General features: G+C 42.1%; 1 protein-coding gene across 1 annotated transcript; it reads right to left on the reverse strand.

Moving 5' to 3' along the window:
- Positions 1–6743: 6743 nt before the first annotated feature.
- LOC137412326 (chromosome-associated kinesin KIF4A-like) lies at positions 6744–24770 on the reverse strand. Its single transcript, XM_078768815.1, has 26 exons — positions 24743–24770; positions 24093–24208; positions 23757–23871; positions 22911–23098; positions 22721–22810; positions 22453–22619; positions 22098–22306; positions 21844–22019; positions 21531–21592; positions 19464–19575; positions 19110–19168; positions 17412–17514; positions 17076–17243; positions 16845–16939; positions 16526–16670; positions 16340–16450; positions 14347–14430; positions 14137–14241; positions 13720–13872; positions 13534–13619; positions 12907–13030; positions 12583–12717; positions 12424–12465; positions 11563–11607; positions 10935–11062; positions 6744–7015 (listed from the first exon to the last, which is right to left on the reverse strand). The coding sequence occupies exons 1-26, from the start codon at positions 24768–24770 to the stop codon at positions 7009–7011; spliced, it is 2853 nt and encodes a 950-aa protein (XP_078624941.1). The 3' UTR covers positions 6744–7008.
- Between the last annotated feature and the right edge of the window lie 971 nt (positions 24771–25741).

A 25741-nucleotide genomic window follows, 5' to 3' on the forward strand; every position in this document is an offset into this window, starting at 1 on the left:
GGAAGCCAATTCAAGCGCAGATTACACAAATACCATAAAGGATGCATGCAGATGGCTGTTTGGTTGACTACAGAGATTTTTTCCTTTCTCCATTGGTTAATGTGGGTTTGATTCATGGCTGCCCACTCTAGCAAACTTACAAAATCAATTTTTCCTTAATCACTCCAATACCAAGTTGATTTGTAGTGTATTACCCACCACAACAGGGGGAAGGATAACAAAAAGAAGCAATACTACACAATTATGCAATTTCTGTACTATGCTAACCCTGGCTTTTGTACACAGTCCTTATTTACACAAACTTTAATGTCACACACACACACACACACACACACACACACACACACACACACACACACACACACAATGAATAAATAAATGACAGGAGGGTGACAAAACAAGAAATACCATTTTCGTTATTACGCAGCAGCGGGTAAATCACCCAGCCGCCATTCCGCACTGACTGGACTAGTATGAGATGGGCCACGGGATGCTGGGGGTGCGAGGACGAATACCAAATACGTAGCACCCTGATGGTTCCTTGTCAGCCATCTTGTGCATGCACCTCAAATCTTTCTGCTAAACTTATCGTGTAATGGTATCTTGTGCATCTTTTGACACCCTGAATGCTCTGGGTGAAAAACACAGGAAATATATTTCATTGAAGGTGAAATTAAAATTTAGATGGAACTGTTATTTGATGGAACCCCTCAATAACTCCACACCATTGTCCCCTCTATCTCCACCGCAAGCAACAACATTTAACAACTCAGGTTCATGAAATTACTATTCCCCATGGGGAGTACTTTACAATGAGCCATCTTTCAAATTTTTCCATGCAGAGGTTTCGGAGATGTGGAGGCGCAAAGTTTTTCATCTTTTTTTCCAAGATGGCGCCCATAACACGTGAAGCATGACGTCAATTTCTTCTCTTTTTAAATTATACAGGAGGCACGACGGTGAAAATTGTCAATCGGACCAACGGTTGCAGAGAAAACGAATTTTAAAAGGAACTAGAACTGCGAGCAATGATAAAATCGGCATCGAAGAATAAACACTTCAATTAGGTGCAGAGTACAATTTGTCTACAGAGTTGACGGCATCAAAAGGAAATAGTTACGTGCACTGAGGGAGTGCGCGACACGCTCAATCACATGAATACACTTCTGTCTGGCCCTCGGACACTTCGGCAGATATATTGAATTCAAAAGGGTGGTGGGAGGGGGAGGACATTGTTACACAGATGTAGAGTTCTCATCAAATAGCACAAGGGAGAAAATTATTTCCAGGAATGTTGGAAAAACAAGTTAGACAACCAAGGAAAATGAATGTGCTAGAGAGAAACAGTTGAGATGAATGAATGCTCGTTTTAAGGCCATTTTCCCCACGAGAGCAGGGGTTAGCCTTGCAGACCCCATGACAATCATGGTTCCCTGTTTGAGGCAATGTTTTTATGGCCGGATGCCATTCCTGACGCCAACCCTTGGTCACGCTCTTACGATGCGCAGGGATACGATGTACCTATTCTAAATGGGGGTACACACCGTGATCATTCATCCCAGCAAGCTGGTACTCAATTTGCCGACCTCGGAAGGATGACAGGCTGAGTCAACCCCCCCCCCCCCCCCCCTGGCGTTAATTCAGCGATCGACAGGGATTGGAACCCAAGATCCTTGGATCCCAAGCCAGCACCCTAACCGCTAAGCCAACACCAGTTGAGATAAGAAAGCATATTTAAAATAATGAGAACCATATGCGGAGTCATTTCCCAGCACCCAAAAGTCAATGGGAGGGTGAGTTTATGACACCAGGATGGCAGAGTGTGCATTCTTGTACACTATAAACTATGAACTTGTCCTTCGGACAAGAAACAGTACGGTTTTCAGTTAAGAACAAAAGATTGTGTGTATTCTGTCTCGCCATATTGTCTCAAGTACAATTTGAACAGGGGAGAAAAAAAACAAAAACATTCATCCACAGTATTAAAGTGTTTTCCAATTATTTGCAATAAATATAGGACGACTCAAAATACTTCCACATAGGATTCCGGGTATAATGGCTGCCATACTACGTGACTGATATCATTTTCAATAAATTTTCATCATTTGTGGAGTCGTTCATATCTGTAAATTTTGGCTTGCATTGGTTAAACGGTTCTGGAGATATAGATTTTCAAATGTTTTTTTTTTTTTCATTGAATCCATCATGGCCACCATACCACGTGACTGATGGTCAGTTCAGAAACATTTTCCTCATGGGGAGTTGATCATAAATAGGAAATTTCATATTGATCCATTCAGTAGTTCTTGAAAACTAATAAATTAGTTAAAGTTCGTAGTTATTTTGGGTCCTCGATCGAGATCTTTGGGGTATTTAAGGGTCTTCGGGGTATATTGAGTCTTGGGGGTAATTTTGGGTCTTTGGGGGTCCACTGGGTCCTCAGGATCTTAAAGGAGCTTCGGGGTATTTTCAGTCTTTTGGATTGTTTCGGTCTTCGGGGATTTTAAGGGTCTACGGAGTATTTTGGGTGTTCGATCTTTTCGGTCTTCGGGGTTTTTTGGGTCTTTGATCCTTTCAGCAAAAGGGATCTTTTGGGTCTTTGAGCTCTTTAAGGTTCTTTGGGTCCTTTGTCTTCAGGGTCTTTTCGATATTTGGGGCATTTTTGGGTCTTCATGGTCTTTAACATTCTTCAGAGTTTTTGTGGTCTTTGGGGTATTCAGGGTATTTAAGGGTCTTTGGGGTATTTTGGGTCCTTGGGGTTGTTTGGGGCTTTAGGGTCTTCAGGGTCCATTGGGATATTTTGGGTCTTTGGTATTTTGGATCTTCAAAGTCCTTGGGGGTCAACAGTCTGCAGGGTATTTTGGGTCCATTGGGTCCTCAAAGTCTTTTAACCGGTGGACACAGTCATGTTGATAGATTGCCCATTAAATCCCCCCTCAAAGCCTTTAAAACCGACCCTTATGAAGGGACACACACACACACACACACACACACACACACACACACACACACACGGTAGATGACTGACGTCATACTTTAAAAATATTTTCCCCCATAGGAATGTAAACATGCGTTGCAAGTTTCATAATCGATCGGTGAAGCGGTTTCGGAGAAATAGATTTTTAAATCCAATATGGCCGCCAAACCACGTGACATCGATTTTTTTTGGCAAATTTATCCCCACAGCTAGGCTGTCATATTTGAAAAAAAAAAATTGTGTTGATCTATTCAGTGGTTCTGGAGAATATGTTTAAAGTTTGACATAACTGCTCTAGTGGGGAAAAATGGCCTTAAACTTCCCTGCTAATGTCTGCTGCTCTTCTTCTGCTCCAATCGGTTCTTCTGATCATGTGCTTGTCAAAGTGGACATCTCTCTGGCCATTCTCAGAGAGCCTCCTCAGCGTCGACGAGTCTAGCATTTCACTCAGGCCGACTGGGACGGTCTTCAAGCAGCCATCAATCGTCTGGATTGGTCTCCCATCTCCACTGCCTCTGACATCAATTCTTCCTGGGAATTCTTCCAAAGCAAACTGATCTCTCTCATGCACAGATTTATCCCATCTCGCCTTCAGTTGTCTTACCCTTCCTCCCGTCCATGGTACACTGAATCTTGTGGTGAGGCAGTTGCCCTGAAACAACTTGCCTTTGCCTCTTGGAAGGCTAATCCAACTGAAGGAAATCTCAGTTCCTTCCACCAAGCTCGGAACAAGTGTGTGTCTACCCTCAGGAGTGCCAGGAAGCACTATCTCTCACTCAAGAATGAACTCTCAAACCTGTCTCCTTCCTCCAAATCCTGGTGGCGTCTGGTCAAATGCGTTTCTGGTGTTTGTTCTCCCTCCATCCCCTCCCTTACCTCAAATGGCCACACAGTTGACATCGCACGTGACAAAGCCGAATGCCTCAACTCTGTGTTTGCCTCAAAATCCTTAGTCCCAAACCCATCTCTCTCTGTTCCCACCTTTCCCAGTCGAACCAAACTGCTCCTGGACTCTGTGACCTTCTCTCCTGACAAGGTGGAGGAGTTTTTGTCAAACCTCGACTCTGATTCTGCAACTGGACCAGATGGCATCAGCCCACGGGTCCTAAAATCCTGCTCTGCCGCTCTATCTCACCCTCTCTCTGTTCTTTTCACCCTATCTTTTGCTCAAGGTCATCTGCCAGCATCCTGGAAATCAGCAAACATTACCGCTTTACACAAAAAAGCTGCAAAAACAGATCCTTGCAACTACAGACCAATCAGCCTGCTCCCAATTATCAGCAAAGTCATGGAATCCATCATTGCTTCGGATATGAAATCTTTCCTCTTCTCCAATGGCTTGATCTCTGATCATCAATTTGGTTTCAGACCAGGTCACTCTACTCTGGACATGCTGCTTCTGCTGTCTCAACAATGGATGGAGGTGCTCAATGCCAAACAGGAAATCAGAGCCGTCTCCCTTGACATATCACGTGCCTTCGATACGGTCTGGCACCCAGCTCTGCTCACCAAACTCTCCTCCTATGGTATCCATGGAAATCTCCATGCATGGCTTGCGGACTTCCTCTCTGGTCGTAGTCAACGTGTGGCCCTGAATGGATTTCTCTCATCTCCCCTTCCCGTTCAGGCTGGAGTTCCCCAAGGCAGTGTGCTGGGCCCTGTGCTTTTTCTGGTCTTTATCAATGATCTCTCCGACTCTCTGGAAAATCCTCTGTATCTCTTTGCTGATGACTCCACTCTCTGCCGCTCCATTCTTCTTCCCTCAGATCGGCAGTCTGCAGCCTCCTCACTCTCTGAAGACCTGGACAAAATCACAGACTGGTCAAACATGTGGAACATGTCTTTCAATCCTGACAAATCTCACACTCTTACTATGTCTCTCCGAAAAGATCGACTGGACAACCCTCCCATCTACTTTCTCAACAATCCTCTCCAAGAAGTTCTGTCGCTCAAGATTTTGGGTCTCACCATCTGCCATGATCTTTCTTGGGAAAACCACATTTCCAAGCTGGCCTCCAAAGCCAGTCGCCGACTGGGCATCCTCCGTCGTGCGAAGTCCTTCCTAGGCACACCTGAGCTCCTCACCACATACAAGGCTTTCATCCGCAGCTCAATGGAATACTGTTCTCCCCTATGGGCTGGTGCTCCTGCCTCACACCTGGCTCGGCTTCACGCTGTTGAATCCAAAGCTTTCAGAATCATTGGAATCTCCCGCGATGAAGCTATCTCTGAGGGCCTTTCACTCACTCACCGCAGGCAGGTCGGTGGTCTTTCTGTCTTCTACCGACTCCTCTCCGGCCTTGCTCCCCCAGCTCTCTCTGTGCTCTGTCCCCCAAATATTCCTACAGGTCGCGCAAGATCTGCCAGCCACCCTCTGATGGTTAAACTGCCGAAATCTCGGCTCTCTGCTCACCTTCACTCTTTCATTCCTCTTTTCTCCCGCCTCTGGAACAAACTCCCACACTCACTTCAATCACACTCCTCCCTCCAGGTCTTCAAAACAGCTGTTCACCACCATCTCTTATCTTCCCCCATCCAAAACCTTGATCTTTTCTACCCCCACTAATTCACCCCAGATCCACCTTGTTTGAAATTCCAACTTCTTTCCTGGAAGTCTTGGCAGTGTCCATATGTTTTATACCTCTCCCACCCACCCCCCCTTCCCATGCCTTCCCCCCAAAGCCCTCTCCCTCCCACAGTTCTCTCGATGTCTCCATGTCTCCATGTCTCTCGGTCCCTGCTCTCAAATGTTGTGTTTGTGTCCTTCCCCCTCTCTCCCCATCTTGTCTACCGCTCCCGATGTTACTTGTTTTGTGTGTCTGTTTGTCTTTCTGTGTGATTAATGTTCGCTCTTTCACGAGCCTCGATCTTGTATACAACAACAACAAAAAAAAAAAAAAACAAAAAAAAAAAAAAACGATCATTCATTCATTTCATTAATCATAAGCAATGGCGGCCAATGCAAGTCAAAATTCATGATGCACCAAGTTACATTGGCATGTATAAATGAGTTAGTTTCGTATAGCTAGCTGTAACGGTTTTCTCGGAATAGTCTTCACAAATTGTGTGAGAATAATCCTTACAAGAATAGGCTCCCAGTGGGAAGCTCACTGGTAGCCTAAACCCAGCAAAATTCCGGCAGAAGGGACATATACACTGGACAGACAGATAAATGCTGAGACGGCATTGCCCCAAGAACTACATCGTAAAAATTGTCACAGTGCCTTCTGTACATGGCTGAAGTCAAGACTGATATAAAGAGCTATTGGTGGCATGTTTAACAGAGTGATACACCATGTGGCCACCTCAAACATATTGGGGGGAAAAAAAATTATCGGAAAAAAAAAGTCAATATCTATTACCAAAAAATTGATACAGCAATTTAAAACGGTGCAATTAAAACACAGAAGACAAACACCGACAATTAGCTTCAGGGTAATTAAAGGTATTCACAGCATCACGTAAACCCTGGTGTTGGCTTAGCGGCTAGGGTGCCGGCTTAGGATCCTAGATCCTGGGTTCGAATCCCGGTCGATCGCTGAATTAACGCAAGGGGGGTTGACTCAGCCTGTCATCCTTCCGAGGTCGGCAAATTGAGTACCAGTTCACTGGTAATTCCCTGTTTGTCGTAAAAGGCGACAAAAAGGGTTGGCGGCAGGAAGGGCATCCGGCCGCAAAACATTGCTTCAAAAAGGGGACCCAAAAACAACAACAACCATGGTACCAGAAAAAGGCCAACCCCCGCTTTGTGGGGAAAAATGGCCTCTAAAGGTGGTTTGTTTACAGCATCACCTTAAGCTACTTTCAAGCATCAAAGAACATATTTTAAGCTAAAGTGTAATATCAGAAAGCTGTTTGGTTGCCGTTTCGACAATTTTTGTTTTTCAGAAAAAGTCATCAAGCATGCATTTGGAGAAGATGCCAGTGGCAGATGGGACGGGTTTGTGTGTGCAGACTCCGTTTTGGTTCTCTTTCCAGCAATATCCCCTGGTGATTGAACAGCTTGCTCGCACAGTCTTTTGGCATTCCAGTCAATACCTGGAAGGGAGACATTTATGGCAAAAAAAAAAAAGAATTTAAAAAAAATTATAAAAATAAAATAATAATTTCAGAAAATAATGAAAAACAAGACCAAAAGTCCAACAGCGGCGTAGCCGGGCTTGTAAAATATAAACCACGAACACACATAATTAGCTTTTTAAACAGTCGCTAATGCTGTTTATAACATTAAACAAAGAAATTTGGAGGAATCCCGACATCTGAGGTATGTTTTACTTACAGAACTGAGGGAAGATCTACTGTAATCTATATACCCCACAACAATACAACAACCGGCATTTTAAGGCCATTTTCCCTGCAAGAGCGGGGGTTAGCCTTGCGGTCCCCATGACATTGTCATGGTTCTATTTTTGAGGCAATGTTTTTATGGCCGGATGCCCTTCCTGACGCCAACCGTTTGTCGCCTCTTACGACACGCAGGGATACGGTGTACCTATTCTAAACCGGGGTACACACCGGTGTGTATATACCGCACAAGGATTGGGTTAATAACATGCCATCAAAAAAACCGAGGCAAATTCCTTACTTCCACAGTTGTTAGTACCGCAAACCGCTTATTTTTGATTCATGAACCAAACACTGCTTCAATCCATTAATTTGTATTCACGACATTGGGATTAAAGTGTTATGGTCATATTTACTATATTATTATTATTACTATTACAAAAATGATACAAGTGGAACGATACACTACTGCATTAAGAAACCTGTGCTTAATTTGTCCGAAGCAGTCTGAAGATGAGGCATATACGTACCGTTTTGTTGGAAGAGACGTCCGATGCTTTCGCTATTTCACTGTCATTTTAACAATCGGTTTGTTTGTGTCTCACACTGAATGAAAAACGTAGAGGTAGAGCATGTCGATTGTGACATATGACAGGTTCGACGATATGTTCGGCATGAGCGAAATTGGAATCAAAATGCCGGAGTGTGGAGAGTCAGCCGCCGTACCACCATAATGACATCAGACGTAATCACATCATCCTGTCATGCGACCAGATCCTCAGCTCTGATTGGTATACGTTTGAGGGAACATACATATGGACAAACACTATTCTAGACGGCTTTGCCCTATGGGCTACGCCGTAAAAAAAAAACAATCGGAAGGAAAACCTGAAATTCAAAGCTAATTTTGAGCAGCATGGCAGGCAGCAACATTGGAAAAGGCAGGAGGATGTTTTGGCTCAAGATGATCCATCTCAATGTCAACCACGAAAAAATAATAAATCAAATTAGGCCATTGGCCAGACATGGTCCTCGTGCACCCACCCCCCCCCCCTCCCTCCCACAACTCTACCACCCCATATATTTTTGAAGCACTCAGGTCCCCTCAACATGAAATCAACTGGTAACAGTAAATAAACTGGTTCTTACTATTCATTTTTCACACATATTTGATGGTACCCTTAAAATATATCTTTTCCGTGTCGTTATGTTCCCTGAGATGGCTGAAAGTGGTCTGAGTTATATAAGTTATATATCATCTGAAAGGTAATTATCTGCTGGTCATTATAAATGGCATATATTTTAGATTTAGTGTTACCATTGGCCTCAAAAATCAAGTCGAACAGCTATACCCCATGTTTCGCTGTGCCAACGTAACACAGACTAAGATATTCGAACTTATATCTTCAATCCAGCCACAGTAGACTTGACATTAACAACAACTTTCTGGACATTCTTCATAAAAATACCTTTCATTTGATACCAAATATGTCTTCTTACCAGTAAACATCTATCAGATATGACACTGTAAACTGACCGCAGGTGTGCTGACAATTGCCGCATATGCTTCTCAGATGATCCATGTGGTAACACTGTGCCAACTTTCAACACAATGAAATATGAATTGCTAAATTCACACACAATCACACCTTATTTGTTACAGTATAACAACATTGCTGCTTTCTAGCTGAGCAACATACAATGCTCTCAAGTCTGATAGTTTCACAACCTTGTGGCTATGTAACACCTCCTTATCTACAACATCACAAACTACTTTAAAAGCTTTCTTGTGAACTTCTTCTAGTTCTCGCTGATGCTAGATTCTAGCTGATGTTCTAGCTGGTAAATTTCTGAATAGTAGCGAGTGGTTGACAAAGCTGCTTCATTTGCAACATGCATGTATTCCTGTAACTAAATCGAGGTAAAGTGTGACTTAATAATATATTGTCAAGTAACAATGAGCAATTGAATGATATTTCACTTTCCAATTAAAGCACCTTCCATGACTGACAATGTCTATCAACGCGATCATTTCGTGCAGTTATCGCGATTGTCGGCACACCTGCATTCTGTTTGAAGTGTCATATCTGATAGATTTTTATTGACAAAAATACACATTTGGTATCAAATGAAAGGTATTTTTATGAAGAATGTCCAGACATTTGTTATTAATGTGAATCAATTCTAGTGCGGCTGGATTTGAAGTGTTAGTTTGACACAGCGAAACATGGGGTATAGCTGTTCGACTTGATTTTTGAGGCCAATGGTAACACTAAATTTAAAATATATGCCATTTATAATGACCAGCAGATAATTACCTTTCAGATGATATATAACTTGTATAACTCAGACCACTTTCAGCCATCTCGGGGAACATAACGACACGGAAAAGATATATTTTAAGGGTACCATCAAATATGTGTGAAAAATGAATAGTAAGAACCAGTTTATTTACTGTTACCAGTTGATTTCATGTTGAGGGGACCCGAGTGCTTCAAAAGTATATGGGGTGGTAGAGTTGTGGGGGGGGGGGGGGGTGCACGAGGACCATGTCTGGCCCATGGCCTAAATGTTTCACGAATAAAAATTAGAGCAGGTCATTATTACAGCAAGCATTTATAAAACTATCATGGCAAATTACATCATGAAACATGTCAACATCAACGTCACATTCTTTCAGCAATTTGCACTTGCACGTCTGAAAGAATGGGAAGCCACCCAGAAAACAAGACACGGTCAACTGCCCTCGTGAATATGGTCAAGTGGTCTGATATTTTCACACTTTTCTCGACACTGATGAGATAACTTGCCCAACTGTTGCACAAAATTAAAGGTGGTGTAGGATGAATGGTGGAAACAATGGATACTCTATCGTACAAGGGTGCAGGTGAGTGAGACTGGGAGCTTTGGGCTTAACAATGGGTGCATGCTCAAGTGCCGCTATCCCAGGTCCTAATCTATCAATCACTCTGAAAATGGCAAAATACAACAACCGGAGAAATGCCCTCAGCAGCTTCTCGTGAGTCAATAGATGGCACGTCAGCATGATATCGTGCTAATTTGAAAAAACATTGGGCTCAGGAAGTTATTCGAAAGTGAAAACATCTCACCCCGATAAAACAAATACTTCTCAAAATCGAAATAAATAAAACTAATCCTGTCTGGGTTCCAAATCCGACCAGGGGATTGTCAAAAGAGTATTTTGTCCACCACTTTAGCCTATGAAGACCCCTCTTTACATGCTTGGGAGAATAATCTTTCCATGCTGCAGGATATGCTTGGGAGATCAAGACCCTTGAAAACCCTGAACACTCCAAAGACCATTTGGACCCCAAAGATCCTCAAGACCCATGAAAACCACAAAGACTCCTTTACACACCAGCATTGCCTCAACTCACCATTTTATATAAACCCAAATTTAACCCCGTCTCTTCCTGCAACCACGCCTTACGGACTCTTTCCCCCTCCTCCCTTCGCCCCCCCCCCCCAAACCCCATCGGTTCTCCTACCCCTTTTCAGTTTTTCCCCTGTCCCCTCTCTGCTGGCTGTCCTGCCACCCTCTCACCCCAACCCCCTCCACACCCCACCCCCCCCCCCCCCAGCAAAACACTGGATAACCCTGCCATAAAAAAAAATTACGTAATGAACCCAATGACTTGCAAAGGGATGTTACCTTTTATTTGGTGAAGGAGCGATGTCAGGAATGGAGAAGAAAGACGTTTCTGGGGGAACCTCAACACCATCCTGCGGCTGTTCACCTCTGGGGCTCTGGTCACTATTTTGGTCACCTGTCCGTTGTTCCTGCATCATCGTTGAGGTTATGAAAGGAAAACAAATGGACAGCTTCAGCATTATTTGTTAATTTCATCAGTTATCTTCATATTTCGATTGTGCGTTTGAATGCAAATCATCCATACGATTTCAAGAGTCTCGTTTACAAACCGGGTTACAGGCAAGAGGCAGCATTAAAACGAACACATTAACTGATATTTTCCAAAACAGATGTTGAAGACATTGCAACTGAAAACGTTGAAGCAACCGCATAATATTACGGTGATGTTTAACTCTGAGTGAGAATAGTTCTAAATTTTAAAAACTTTCTTCTGATATTTGTGATTTATTTCAAACAAACTGTATTTCCCATCAGACATGACCAACTTGCATTACACACACCAAGAATAAATCACATTTGCAACTTAAATGCACCACAACACAAGAGATATACCAAAGACAATGGTCAACTTTCAACCTCAAAGGAAGAGACAGGTAAAAGATTACTTGGGAATTTATGAAGGCCTAACCTTTGGAGGGGTTTTTTGCTCATCAGAGACATTCAAAGCTTTCTGCTGAAAAACCCAGAAACAAAGAAAAACAAAGTGAATTCGACCATACAAGCTGTAAATCGACAAAAACACAAATCGACATTGAAGCAAAACAATAAGAGTTCCCTTATAAGGAACTTCATTCCATGCAGGAGGCCATTAGGCCCATCAAGCCTATGCAATAATAGACAACCTATGGTTGTTCCTCTGCCACGTCTTTTTAAATGCTTGAGGATTAACATAAACAAAATTTGGAAACTCACTTGTATGTGGCAATCACAAGTAATGACAGTTTGCATGACAATCTTTACCCCCTCACCCCAAGCCCACCCCAGCAGTATGCAGACATGGCTGGGACAGCAAAACAGCCAATTAAGCAAGTGAAAATATTGGAATTTGATGGAAACATGCTGTTCCTTTGGTTTTGAAAGTATTTGATCATGAACAGACTCATTTGGCATGAGTGGAGTTGGGTCGACCACCCCACTGCTCATCCCATCTCCAAATGTGGCACAAAAATTGTTGGCACAGTTCATGCAATCTGGTAGGTCAAATTTCCAAAAAAAGAAAATAAAAAACAGCCAACCACCTTTGCCATTTAACTTGAAGATATGGACGTAACCACTAGTTATTCTACATCGTTGTTTATATAGAAAGGGAAGAGTTGGAAGTACCTGTATTATAAAAGTTCCACCATTTTTGCATAATCTATTGTGCAGAAGATGCCTTGGATTTTAGGCTTGGCAAAGTAACATCTTTTTTGGAACAAAAGTGCATCTGCCTTTTATACACCCAGAAATAAAAAGTTCTCAGCCACAAATTCTGAAAGGCAGAAGTTACCTTGTCTTCTGCTTCTTGTTGTCGCTGATTTATCAGGATCATCTGTCGGAAAAAGGGAGGTGCTTGAAGGTGGTTAACATTGCTTCAATAGCATAATATCAAAGTTGAACACCAGAGTCCAGAGCCAGAATTTACCATCCACCACCTGACATGCAATACCTGATCTTGATGTTCTTGAGCCTCGCATGCAATACCTGCGGCCTCGCTTGCTCGCTGTCGCTCCTGTGACACCTGCTTGGTGAACTCAACCACTTCTCTTTCCTTAACCCCACACCGCACCCGTGTGGCAACCACCTGGAGTGAAACATCAAATATACACACCACCCACAAAAATTAGTGGAGTGTACCATTCCTTATTCATCTGGAGAAAAAAATAATAATAATAAGGATAATAAAAATAATAATAATAAGCAAGGAGAATAATTTTTATTCTTTTAAATAAAGGAGAGGGATCTTCCCGACACAGAGAAAAGGCTCTCATACCTCCTTCATAAGCCACTTGAGGGCAGACTTAGCCTCAATCAAGCTGAAGCCATCCCAAAATGGCACACGCTCATCACCATCCACATCAGCCAGCTTTTGTTGCATGTCAGCAATCTGTGCAGACCTGTGGAGGAAGTTTTAAAATAAACTTGGCAAAAAAACAACAAAAAAAAAACAAGCATTACGCCTAGGTCCCCCGTCGTTGAAGTGATGCGAGTTGACAAAGTGGAAGATGCAAGGCGGCCATCTTGGATTTTGACGTGGCGACCCAATTTTCAAGTGTTCTTCCTTATGCCTAGATACACCCACACACCAGATTAGAAGTTGGTACTTCGCTTATTTTTCAAGATATTAAGCTCAAGGTTCAGACATACATGGCGTCAGACATACATGGCGGTGGCCATCTTGGATTTTGACGTGGGTTGCACCCACACACCAAATTAGAATTCGGTCCTTCGCTTACGCATGCACGGAGGGGAAAACCATAGTCCTCTTTCGCTCCGCAGTGCGACGGGGGACAAAAAAAAAAAAACCTTGCATTGAGAATCACTGGTTGGATAAATTATATGAAAAACTGGCAGGATGCACTGATTGAAATTCTTGATTCGTAGACAGTAAAATATGTACCTCAGTTCCATCTCAGTTTCCAAACTTTTGATCTGCTCGTCAATGTCACAATCTTGTTCGCGTTCCCTGCTGCCGAACGTTCTTCGCTACAGATGACAAATAGACAGAGGTTAGAATGGAACCCAGGAGTGACAAATGACTTGGTTAAAACTTAATTTTTTAATTCACTTGATCACATGACCTTACCCGAGATTTTTTAATAGGCTGGGAAATGTCCTCCTTGTTGCGCTGCAGCTGTGCCAAATCCCGGGCAAGCATGTGGTCATCCAAAAGGTTATTGAGGTGACATCTTACCTCCTCCATGCTTACCAAGACCTCTACCTCAATGGTCAACAAGCCCTGAGGTCAAAGCAATCAGCATGAAAAAAAAAACCCCAGGTTTTTGAAATGCCAGCATACCAAACCCTCAACCTTGGCATTAAAACATGAAGCTAGCACCAACTACAAGCTTTCTATCTCATGAGAATGGTTATAGAGGTATTTGGATCCACATACAGTACACCCAAGATTATTAAATGATTCATGTAATGACTCTTGCAATTCCTCCCTCCCCTCAAGATACATAATGTTAATCAAAAATTCTGGTCATCAGAAGATGAAGACCTTGATCCAAGCAGCCATTCCTTCCTTGCCCTTCTGCTGCTGTCCCTTGCGTTGCTCCCCAGCTTCCTTCTGCCGCTGCAGTGCATCTCTCAACCGGCGAGCTGCCTAGATAAGAGAATGACACACAAGGGGGGGCTCACCCAAGGAAGGGCAATTTAGGCTTGGTCAAAATTCCTGCAGCCCTTTGGCCGCTAAAGACCAAGGGCTCACCTCTTCAGTTTTGCGTCGAAGAACGGCCATCTGCTTTTCATAGCCCCTCTCCATCCTCAGCACCTCAAACTGGTGCTTTCTCTCCTAAAAAGTGTACATCGGTTTACTTTATTATTTTTTTTAAAGGAAAATAAAAATAAAAATTAAAATAAAGACGAACAAGGAGGAGTTTTCCTTGGTTGGGTGATGCAAGAATGGCAGGCCCTTTCTATATGGCCCAAAAATAGAGGCCTACTCCACAATATTGCTTGGATCTCTCCCTTTGAAAAAAACCACTGCATCCTAAGATGACATATATCCAACAGAAACCTTTCATTGGCTATCTTGGACTAGCTCATCTCCCTCGAGCTTTTGTACACCACTCCTTTCCTATGCCATCTCCAGGCGCTTTGTATAACGTCATTGCCGGACACCGAAGGGGGCTCGGCAATGACGCACGCTGAAAGGGAATACTCAATTTTCACTCTGGTTGTTTGTTTTCTTGTTTTCTTGTTTGTTTGTCCGGGCGATATCTCAGCCATCCTTCGAGCTGGGAAGCTGAAATTTCGGCACAATAGTCAGTACTTTGTCAAAAACGGGATTTTGTTGTTTTTTGAATAATCAACTAATTGATGAATTACTTAATTATTATCGATTAAGTACTGATACATTTCTTTAGTCTCCTCATCCTTTAAATCCTTTAAATTTTAATTATTTAATTTTTAAATTTTAATCCTTTAAAATCCTTAAAATCCTTGAAATTAAATAATTTAATTTAAATTTAATAATTTTGATTTTTAATTTAATAATTTAATAATAATAATTAAATTATTATAATATTTAAATCCTTTAAATAATTTAAATCCTTTAAATTTTAATCCTTTAAATCCTTAGTCTTAAATGTCAGGCACCTTTTGAGTTAGGAAGCTGATATTTGGACATGCCAACGACCAAGTGCCAATGCCAATGACCAAGATCCAATGATTTGGACATCCCATGATCTTTCTTGGGAAAACCACATTTCCAAGCTGGCCTCCAAAGCCAGTCGCCGACTGGGCATCCTCCGTCGTGCGCAGTCATTCCTTGGCACACCTGAGCTCCTCACCACATATAAGGCTTTCATCCGCAGCTCAATGGAATACTGTTCCCCCCCCTCTGGGCTGGTGCTCCTGCCTAACAGCGTGAAGCCGAGCAAGGTGTGGAGGCCAAAGCTTTCAGAATCATTGGAATCTCCTGCGATGAAGTCAACTCCAAGGGCCTTTCACTCACTCACCGCAGGCAGGTTGGTGGTCTTTCTGTCTTCCACCGACTCCTCTCCAGCCTTGCTCCCCCAGCTCTGTCCCCCCAATATTCCTTCAGGTCGCACAAGATCTGCCTGCAACCCTCTTATGGTTAAACTGCCAAAGTCGAGTCTCTCTGCTCACCTTCACTCTTTCATTCCCCTTTTCTCCCGCCTCTGGAACAAACTCCCCCACTCCCTTCAATCCCACTCCTCCCTCCAGGTCTTTAAAACAGCTGTTCACCACCATCTATCTTCCCCCATCGAAAACCTTGATCTTTTCTAACCCCGGTAATTCACCCCAGAGTCCTTGCAGTGTTCATATGTTTTATACCTCTCCCACCTCCCCCCCCCAAGTCCTCCCGATGTCCCTGCTCTCAAATGTTGTGTTTGTGTCCTTCCCCCTCTTGTCTGCCGCTCCCCTTGTTTTTTGTGTTTTGTGTGTCGGTTTGACTTTTGTATGATTAATGTTTAATGTATTTGTATACAAAAAAGAAAGAATTTTTTTTTTTATTTCGCAGGAAAGGCTATTTTTGATTTATTGATTAAGCAATTAATCGATTAATTATTTATTGATTGATAAATGAATTATTTAGTTTCTTTATTTTTGACTTATTATTATTATTATTAATTTTTTTTTTTTTCACAATCAAAACAAGCTTCATTCACAATCAAAACAAGATAGCCAACCAAACTTCTGGTCTATGCTTCAGAAGTCTCATTGCACAAGCTGACCTTCTGCTTGAGCTGTTGAACCTCACGGTTCTTTTGTACACACCACTGACGGAACTTGGTTGAATCATCTTTGATACTCTTGATGAGATGTACACGTTGGTTCAGGTGCACCTGAAGATGGGGAAACATCAACCACTGGCCTGGCCAAGATAAATCAATTTCTCAAACTACAGTGCAACCCATTACCTGGATCTCATCATTGAGTTGGGAGACCGTTTTGTCAGTTCTCTGCTTGTGGTCGAGGAGCTTAGTTTGCTCAACAATTTTCTTCTTCAGCGACGCCATTTCACTTGCGAGGTCCTGCAGCCTTTTCCGACGCTTCTCACTGATCCTTGAATGAAAATGGCAGTGACACATTATGAAGAATTTTTTTATTTTTTATTCTCCCATACGAGAATAACTTTTGGGCCATATGGCAATGTTGACAATGTTGCCTTTCCAAAACCTGCAGACTTGATATTTAATCCAATATGGATAAGGATCAGGGTACATTAACAATTCATACTTGGCATGGATGGCTTCTTTCTTGGCCGCAGCATGTTGCTCCTCTTTCTCACGCTCAAGGTTTTGAACTTTTTTTTCTAGTTCCAAAAGATTATCCTGATGAAAGAGGTAAAAATGGTACACATTAATTAATTTATTTTTAAACCTCAATGCCCAATAATCCAAAGGAAAAAAAACAAAAATTAAAACCCCAAAAAAATAAAAACCCATCACACAATGCATTTCCATTTACCTGGTAACTGCCATTATCTGCAAGCACGGTCGTGTCAACTAGCGTGACATGGCGAGCCAGCTCTTTCTTCATGGCCAGTGTTTGGTCCAATTGCAGCAGCTCTAGAGACAACTTTACCTGTCGCTCGTCATATTGCACCGAGAAAGGCTCCGCAACTTCACCTGAACCCTACAGCAGAAATAAAACATAAAACGTGAGAATTCCCACAAAGCAGAAAAAGCACCTGCACAAAACAAAAAGTAAATTAAATAACAATTTTGTTTTTTTTTTAACAAAAAACGAACAAAAGTTGTTGTTTTTTTGGTTTTTTTAAGAACACTTGTTACTCCAGAATACCTCCAGCTCAGTGATCTTGCTCTGAAGGTTCTGCAGAAGTTCAAACGGTTTTCTTAACTCAATTCCTCCATTTGCAAGCACATCCAACGACTCTGCAAATGCACTGAAAGGGAATACTCAATGTTGCACTGATGTCCACACCACACCTGCAACAAACAGCACAGCCAGGTACCTAACTCACAGTTCCAACTACTCAGCAGACAAAAACCCAGCTGTCCAATTGGATTGATAGTAATTCAATTATAGCATCCGATAGCGTAACTGTGCGGTACTATAACAGTGCAATCTTTAAATGCAAATATTTTAAAGTCACTTTCTACTGTGAATCCGTCGTGGTGCTAATTGCACTACTGGTATTTGGTGCTAATCGCACTAACCATACCTGCTTTGTTACACAGTGGGTCAATTATTCGAGTTAAGGAACATTTTGCATGGAAACAAGATTTATCAATCATCAATATAGAAACACACCAAAAAAAAAAAAAAAAAAAAAAAAAAAAAAAACCCTCCTACCAAAGAAAACCAAAACATGTGCTTCTCAGGCTATTCCCAGAATGCACACAAGACTACACTAGTTAAATGCAAAAATGACAAGTAAACAAACAATATTTCACCTCAGTACTTGGTCCAGAAGACACGACACCCAACATGTCAGACACAGAACATGTGTTTGGTGTGTTTGGGGCCCAGGAAAGGGCCTGAAATAACTCCTGGGGGGAGTGGTAATGGGGGTGACAGGCCCCGGACATGTATCGAAAAAGACACTTAACACATGCCCACGTGTGCAAAACCGGGTGCCCACCGACGCGCGTGCCAACAAATGGAACAAATGCTGCGGTCCTTCGAAGGGATGCTAAAGAAGATTGTGCATATGACGTACATGACCACACGTGACCTTGCAATCCAGCGCATCCATTTGCGCATGCGCCAAAGTCTTTCAGAGCACATCAACACCACAACAGCGCATTTTCGCATGCGCAAGATTGAGAACCGGCTGTGTTCCATCCACATATGACGTACATGTCCACACGTGACCTTGCAATCCAGCGCGTCCATTTGCGCATGCGCCAGTCTTTGAGAGCATCACATCAACACCATAACAGCGCATTTGCACATGCGCAAGATTGTCGTCCAGGTGAATCCAGGTGTCGTCCAGGTGTGTTCCACTGAACGTTGAGATGAATATCTTGAAAAATAAGCGAAGTACCAACTTCTGATTTGGTGTGTGGGTGCATCTCGGCATAAGGAAGAACGCTATTGTAAATTGGGTCGCCACGTCAAAATCCAAGATGGCCGCCTTGCAACTTCCACTTTGTCAACTCGCATCACTTCATGTTTAATGCCACAACAGGGCGCTCATCCAATGTTAAGTGAATGTCAGGGTTATATGTTTAATGCCACAAGATGGCGCTCATGCAAAGTTAAGTTATGTGAACTGGTACTCAATTAGCCGACCTCGGAAGGATGACAGGCTGAGTCAACCCCCCTGGCGTTAATTCAGCAATCGACCGGGATTCAAACCCAGGATCCTAAGCTGGCACCCTAGCCGCTAAGCCAACACCAGGCTGAATCTACAGTACTAATTGATGAATTGATGAATCTACAGTACTAATTGGGGGTGGAGAGGGGAAGAAAAAAAAATGAAACAAAAACGCAACACGATTAATGTGTAAGTATGCAGGTTGATGGATGACATACCCTTCATGCTGTTTCACATCCTCGATAGATTTCTGAACTTTCTCTTTCTGCATCTCCAGCTAAAAGTAGATTACAAAGAAAATGTTTAATTGGAGGGGGAAAAAAAAAGAAAAAAAAGTGTGTGTGTGTGTGTATATATTATATATATACACATATATACACAATTGGAGGGGGAGGGGAAGAAGAAGAAGAAGAAAAAAAACCCCCCCAAAAAACCACAATCAATGTTATTGAAAAGTGGTAAAGGCCGTTATGGGTGAAGACTCATTCAAGGGTGAATCAGTATTCCACAACAATGTGGAGGTATGAAGCTGCACAACAACCAGCCATGCCTTGGCTTTTTTGTTGACGTACCAACACAACTTGCTCGCTCAGTTGAGAATTTTGGCGTTCCAGGCGATCAACATGCTTTTGTAGGTCGACATTGCGCTCAGTGAGCTGTTGCTCTCGCTCTTCATTTCCATGACTACATTTCCACACAAACAATGCCAGCAACAAATTAATACATTAACACGGAAATGGAGATTACGGTTCAGTTCCAGAACCAGAAGAAGTGGAGATAGAGAGAAAATTTTTATATATGAATGAATGATCGTTTTAAGGCCATTTTTCCCCGCTAGAGCGGGAGTTAGCCTTGCGGGCCCCATGACAATCATGGTTCCCTGTTTGAGGCAATGTTTTTATGGCCGGATGCCCTTCCTGACGCCAACCCTTGGTCGCCTCTTACGATACGCAGGGATACGGTGTACCTATTCTAAATCGGCCATTTGGGGTAACAAAACTAGAAAAAAAAAAATGAAAAAAAAAATCAGAGATTGCAGACTCTCACCAGGACGTGTTTTCAGTGGTTAAGGCTTTTGTGTTAAAACAAATATGGCGGCTGTCGTGGATATTTTCCCTACCATAGTATGTAATATATGAACCAAGAAATTCAATGTCCATCAACTTGTCAGAAGAAAGTCACAAATTTAATTCCCGAGGAGGATAACACTTTCTGTCTAAAAGGAAATAACAACAAGCAAACAATAACCTTTATCAAACCATAATACAATTCACAAATTACATTTCAAGATTCACAGAAGGTCCCAAGTGAAAATCCTGGTACGTATAGAGATGTACATCAAAGGAAACATCATAAGGATACAGTAGCATGCACAGTATACAGTCAACATACAGTGTAAACATACAGAATTCTAAGTACAGCAAACCAACATCCTACACACCCAGTGATAATCCTGGTTATTTGGTCATTCGTTCTGATTTTTAAAACATTTCAAGTGGGAGGAGCAAGAGGAGGGGGGAGGAGCGAAGAGAGGGGAGCAGAGCAGTCGGATTGGTTGGGTAAAAGTTTGGGTGGGAGGGCGCAAGGATCGGGGGATACAATGTGATTGGTCAAGTGAAATATTGGGATGCGGGTGCTCCCTGCTGGGAGCAGATCTGCATTTACAAATCCTTTAATGAGAAGAATGTGCTGCTTCAGACTCTTCGGCACCAAGCAATCATAACAATGCGTAAACGTTGCAGCGACGTTTTATAATGCCATTGCAGGGACATTTATGATTTAATATTTAGAAAATATACAATAAGAAAGTCCTTATTTAATCACTCAGTAGCTATACTAGAGTAGCTCATGGTGGTTGAGTATGCACTTTATTGTACAGACCTAAACTCTTCAGGAATCCACTAATTGAAGGTCCAGGAACAATATTTGGTTGGTAACACATTTGCCACTGACGGCAAAATAGCTGAAATGGCCACACCCCTTTTTGGGCCACGCCCCCTTTTTTGCCGTGACTGTATCTACAGAACCGTTGGACCTAGGAGGTTGCCCGACCACTCAAAATTTGCGCAATGGCCACATTATGGGGGGTCAGTAATACATTTTCATATCCAAAAGTCAATGGTTTTTAAGATAATTGCCAAAAACCGATTTAGTAAACTGCTTCAAATCTTCCCGGTTGTCTTTTCCTTCATTTTTTTCAGCTTTGCGTGAACATAATAGCCCCATTAATTTGCTCCATCAGGTAGCAGACTCCCACCCAGGGTTTAGCTCGGCTGCACGTAACCGGTTGTGTGTGTGACAAGAACGAATTGATAAAATTTCCGAAGGTCTGAATGCAGACATGAAAAAAAAAAAAATTAAGTGGTTCTTTGCCATTGAGTGATAGGGCCAAAAACAATATATAGGAAGACATCTCAAAAGGTTGTGGACGAGTTATGACAAAACTTGGTGGATGAGTTGGGTCGGAGAAAAGAACAAACAGATTAGATTTTAGTTCAGGTCTGAATCCAGATCTGGCCAAGTGAGATACAAAACGTAACCTGTTCAGCCTGGTGGAGGTATGTGCTCTACCGAGTGCCTTTCAAGTTAAGCATGTAACTACCATGTGTAATAAAGCAATGCAAAAAAAAAAAGCGTACCTGAGCTGCTCCGGTGCCCTTCCACCTGTCGCTTGCAAAAGTTGTACACTTAGCTGCTGTACCTGCATGTAGTACAAATATATATATATATATATATATATATATATATATATATATATATATATAAATTGGGAGGGGGTTGAGGGGGAGGAAGGGGAGGAGGTAAGACATGGTTTTCCACATTCAATTTTAAGTTTACAGAAGGTACCAAGCTTTCATATCCTTGTAGGATACAATGCTTTGCTCAAGCATTGGTAATATAGTTAAGAAAAATTAATTCCACCATCTACAGAAGAGAAGAAGAAGCCCTCACTTGCTGTTTCAGGGCCAGCATCTCCGCAGCCTGAGGATCACGTTTCACAATTGGCTTGTTTTTTATCTTGCGTGCACGGTCTGCAAAGCGAAGAGTGTTCACAGTTTCCTCAAGGTGGGCATCAGCTGGACTGATACATGCCACCATCAATGTGTGACTGTTGCCACCAAGGGAATCTGTGGGTGAAGTGCAACCAGTGAGAAAACAGAGTTGGTATAATGAGACTGCATAATGTGGGTCCAATCGGCCATCACCTTGCAACAGGCGCGTGAGCTTTGAGTCACGGTAAGGAATGTGGCCCTTCCTTCCCGAATCCTCTCCAAGGGCACTGATAACATTTCCCAAGGCAAGAAGACCACGGTTGATGTTGATTCCCTCTTTGAGACGAACACCCTCAGTTTTAGTCTTCTTTTGACATTCTGACCCAGCGACGTCTACCAAATGAAACTTGCAACAACAGCAGCTGTCACATTCATGCCCAATAAGGTTTGAAAGGAAGGGAAAGGTACAACAGGTTAACGACATGTCAGTCATTATAGTAGCCATTTGGGGTAATGCCTTTTACCTTTCCTCAGTCACATGACAAAATGTTCCGACATTGCCCCTCACCGTTGTTCTGCACGCTTTTGTTCCATGGAGATTGTGAATATTGCATGCGAGCGGGATGACTGTGCATTAATCGCCGTTGAACGCACAGTTCGAGCTGAATTCCCCAGCTCCAAGCATCTCACCATCTCCTCAGCAGTGCAAACAATTTGCTCTGTCAAACCGGCTACCTGGGGACGTTATTACAATTTTAAATAGTCGAAGAAACAGCCATCGTGACACACTGCAGGCATAAAAACATCTCATTTCAGAAATCCAAATCCACACTTGCCTTTAGGCCCTCTTTGGCATTTTCTCTGATGCTCAACACTTGATGTTCTTTTGAGTTGTGGAGCAAATCGATGATCTCTTCATTGTAAACCTGCAAAATAAATCGATAAAATAAAAAGGAAATCTCAAGTTGCAAAGTCACAGAAAACAAAATTTCACACCCACAAAACAATCTCAACATTTTCAGTTACCTCGAGGTAGGAAACTTTGAGCACAAATTCGATCTCGGATCTTTGAGATATACCATCAAAGAGATGGTGTATGACCCGGGGAATAACTCCAACTTCATAATCATCCTGATTGGTTGTGTAAGTTCCCCCCATGGTGAATGTTTTACCTGAGCCAGTTTGACCATATGCCAGGACTGTGGCATTGTAACCTAAAAAAAAAAAAAAAATTCTCAAAACTTCAGCAACAATACATTTTCTTGAGTCAATGATTTATCAATCAATTTATCAAGTCAATGAAATCAAATATTTGATTTATCAATTCCCTTTTCCTGGTTAGGCCTTCTTCTCAGAGCTCTATCAGCACTCAAAGTGCAATGCTGTCAACAAAATAAAATATCTTAAGGATGGGTTTAACAAAACCAAAATTATACTCGTTTCTGACTTGGGACAATCAAGATCATATTCAATCACTCTGTAGTTGCATGTTCAGAAAACACTGAAATGTATTCTTTGAGATGTACCATACACTGTTAAACAGCATCAATGATGCCAGAATAGTTTCTTGGCAAGGATTATACAGGGTGGGTAACCATTGCCTTCAGTGGTAGTTAGGGCAGGAATTTCGCAATTTGGTCATGGTGCATCGATAGATCACCTACTCTTTGCAAAAAGAGGAACAAACTAGGAAGTATGTAAAAAAGCAAAGCTCATCCACATCCATTTGTATTCAGCAGTCTGCTTCTGTATGCTCAAAATAACGAAAACAGTTTTTTTTAACCATACAAAATGAAAATTGATTTATACAGCCTCGACTTTTGACCTTTATAAATAAATGAGTTTACAAAAAGAAAAGAGGAAAACAATTACCATCGAAAATACCACAAAGCAGAGGAGCAACAGTAGCATTGAACACCTCTTCCTGCTCAGTTGCAGGGTCAAACGTGTAATCAAATGTGAACGCCTTCTCCGTACCAACAATAATCTGGAGAGAACAGAAGAATACATATCGGGAGATTATCAACACCAAATTATATTTCAATACGAGGACACTTCAACAACTAGGAAATATAATTAGATGCAAATGCATCAATTGATATGCCTCTGCCCACATTACAGCATCCCACTAATGTTTGATCTCATTTAAAGGACAAATGAAGAACTAGAGTGAAGTCGATGACGAGCCATCGCAAAATATGCATTTACCTGCGGCTCCCCAGGTACAAAGGATATGCACGTCTTGCATCCTTCAGCCAACTCTCGAGGAACAAGAGGCCGGCAACGGATGGCCACACGAACTGGAATAACTTTCTCTTCCATCACTGAAAGCACAAATCAACCAATAGAACCCTTGCAAAAACATGAACAAACAACCTCATTAAAAATAACAATAAAGCAAATAAGGAATTCCCAATCAGGTTATGGTGGCTGAAGCATCGATGCCAAATGCGCAGAAATTGAAATCAAAGAAGAACATGACCAAGATGACTGAGCAAACAGGCAATTTGACCTTTAAGTCTTGTGCTAAACAATCTGGTGCATCCGATGATGCAATCCATGCAGTATTCAACAGTACAGTACATTATATTATAGTATAGCATCATAGACCATGAGGAACACTCCCCGTATCTAGGAAAGCACCTAGCGATTTAACAAATGTCCTTCGCAGTGACTATTTATTGTGCATGACTATTGTGCAACGTGAACTTTATATAAAGACGCGAAGTTGCTTATTTTTTTTTGGCATCGAGCCAAAAGCTTGATATTGTTGGGCTTCAGTTACATGTTGGGCTTGATATTGCACCATCTAGTGTGGTCAGATAAGGGAACAATATTTACCTGCTGGACAAAAGTACCATTTTTTGTGTGTGGGTTCCCTATCATGCCTACAAGCAATTTCAATAAGACGACAATCGAGATCGGTTACTATACGCCCACAAGAGGGCGCTATGTACGGTAGGGGAAAATGGGCGTCGCCGCAGTGCGGAACCGACGGGAACGCCCTTTTCGTGCTTCATTTTCCGATGGAGGCAGAGCATTTCTTCGCAAAATGGTGGCGGTAAGTGCGATTTTGAATAATTTTGAATTGTTTTGAGTATTTATTGATGCAGTCGAGACATTTTGAAGGTTCAGATTTAGTAAAACTAGCTGTTTAACTGATGTATTACGTAGTATTTGCGAGTCTTAATCCTAAATACACATCTGTTGTGGGCAATATGTGACGAACAAGACGTTTTTTTTGGTTGGATTTTTTTCTGTTATTTCCGAAAAAACGATGTTGTTACACCCATAGCGAGCGGGTGTGGGTAGCAGGGAAGTAATTTGGCGAAAAGGGTCTGCACATGAGCCATTTCAGCTTTATAATATGCCATTTATGTGCTCTATGTGGAGTTATTCTCTGTTAACCTCCCTCCCACCACGAAAAATTTTGGGCCCGAATGTAAAAAAGGGAGGGGTAAGGCAAGTCATCCTACCATTATTTTTTTGCTCTCGCGACTCTCCAAATGGGGTTTTGAAAAAAATACCATCCCCAGAGAAAAATAGACTGAATGCTTAGAACACCCATCTTTCTCCTAGGCAAGCCTGCTGTGTATTTAGTAAAACAGACCATCCCCTGTTGTGACAGCAAACCTGACAGAAATTGCTTTTTTGATGGATATATTCTATATAGCAATTAGCTATTTCAAGTGAAGTAGTTAAATTACATAATTACATATTTCTATCAATTCTTCAAACCTTTTCATGGGTGGAAAGGAACTTTTTATTATGAGGGGTGGCAGATATTTTAGATGAGTAGGTCAGGGCGCCTCGAGCTGCTGGGTTCGGAGGCATGCTCCAGAATTTTCACTATAACA

The sequence above is a fragment of the Myxine glutinosa genome, unplaced genomic scaffold (genome assembly GCF_964187855.1).
Source record: "Myxine glutinosa unplaced genomic scaffold, kmMyxGlut1.1 SCAFFOLD_532, whole genome shotgun sequence".
NCBI lineage: Eukaryota > Metazoa > Chordata > Myxini > Myxiniformes > Myxinidae > Myxine > Myxine glutinosa.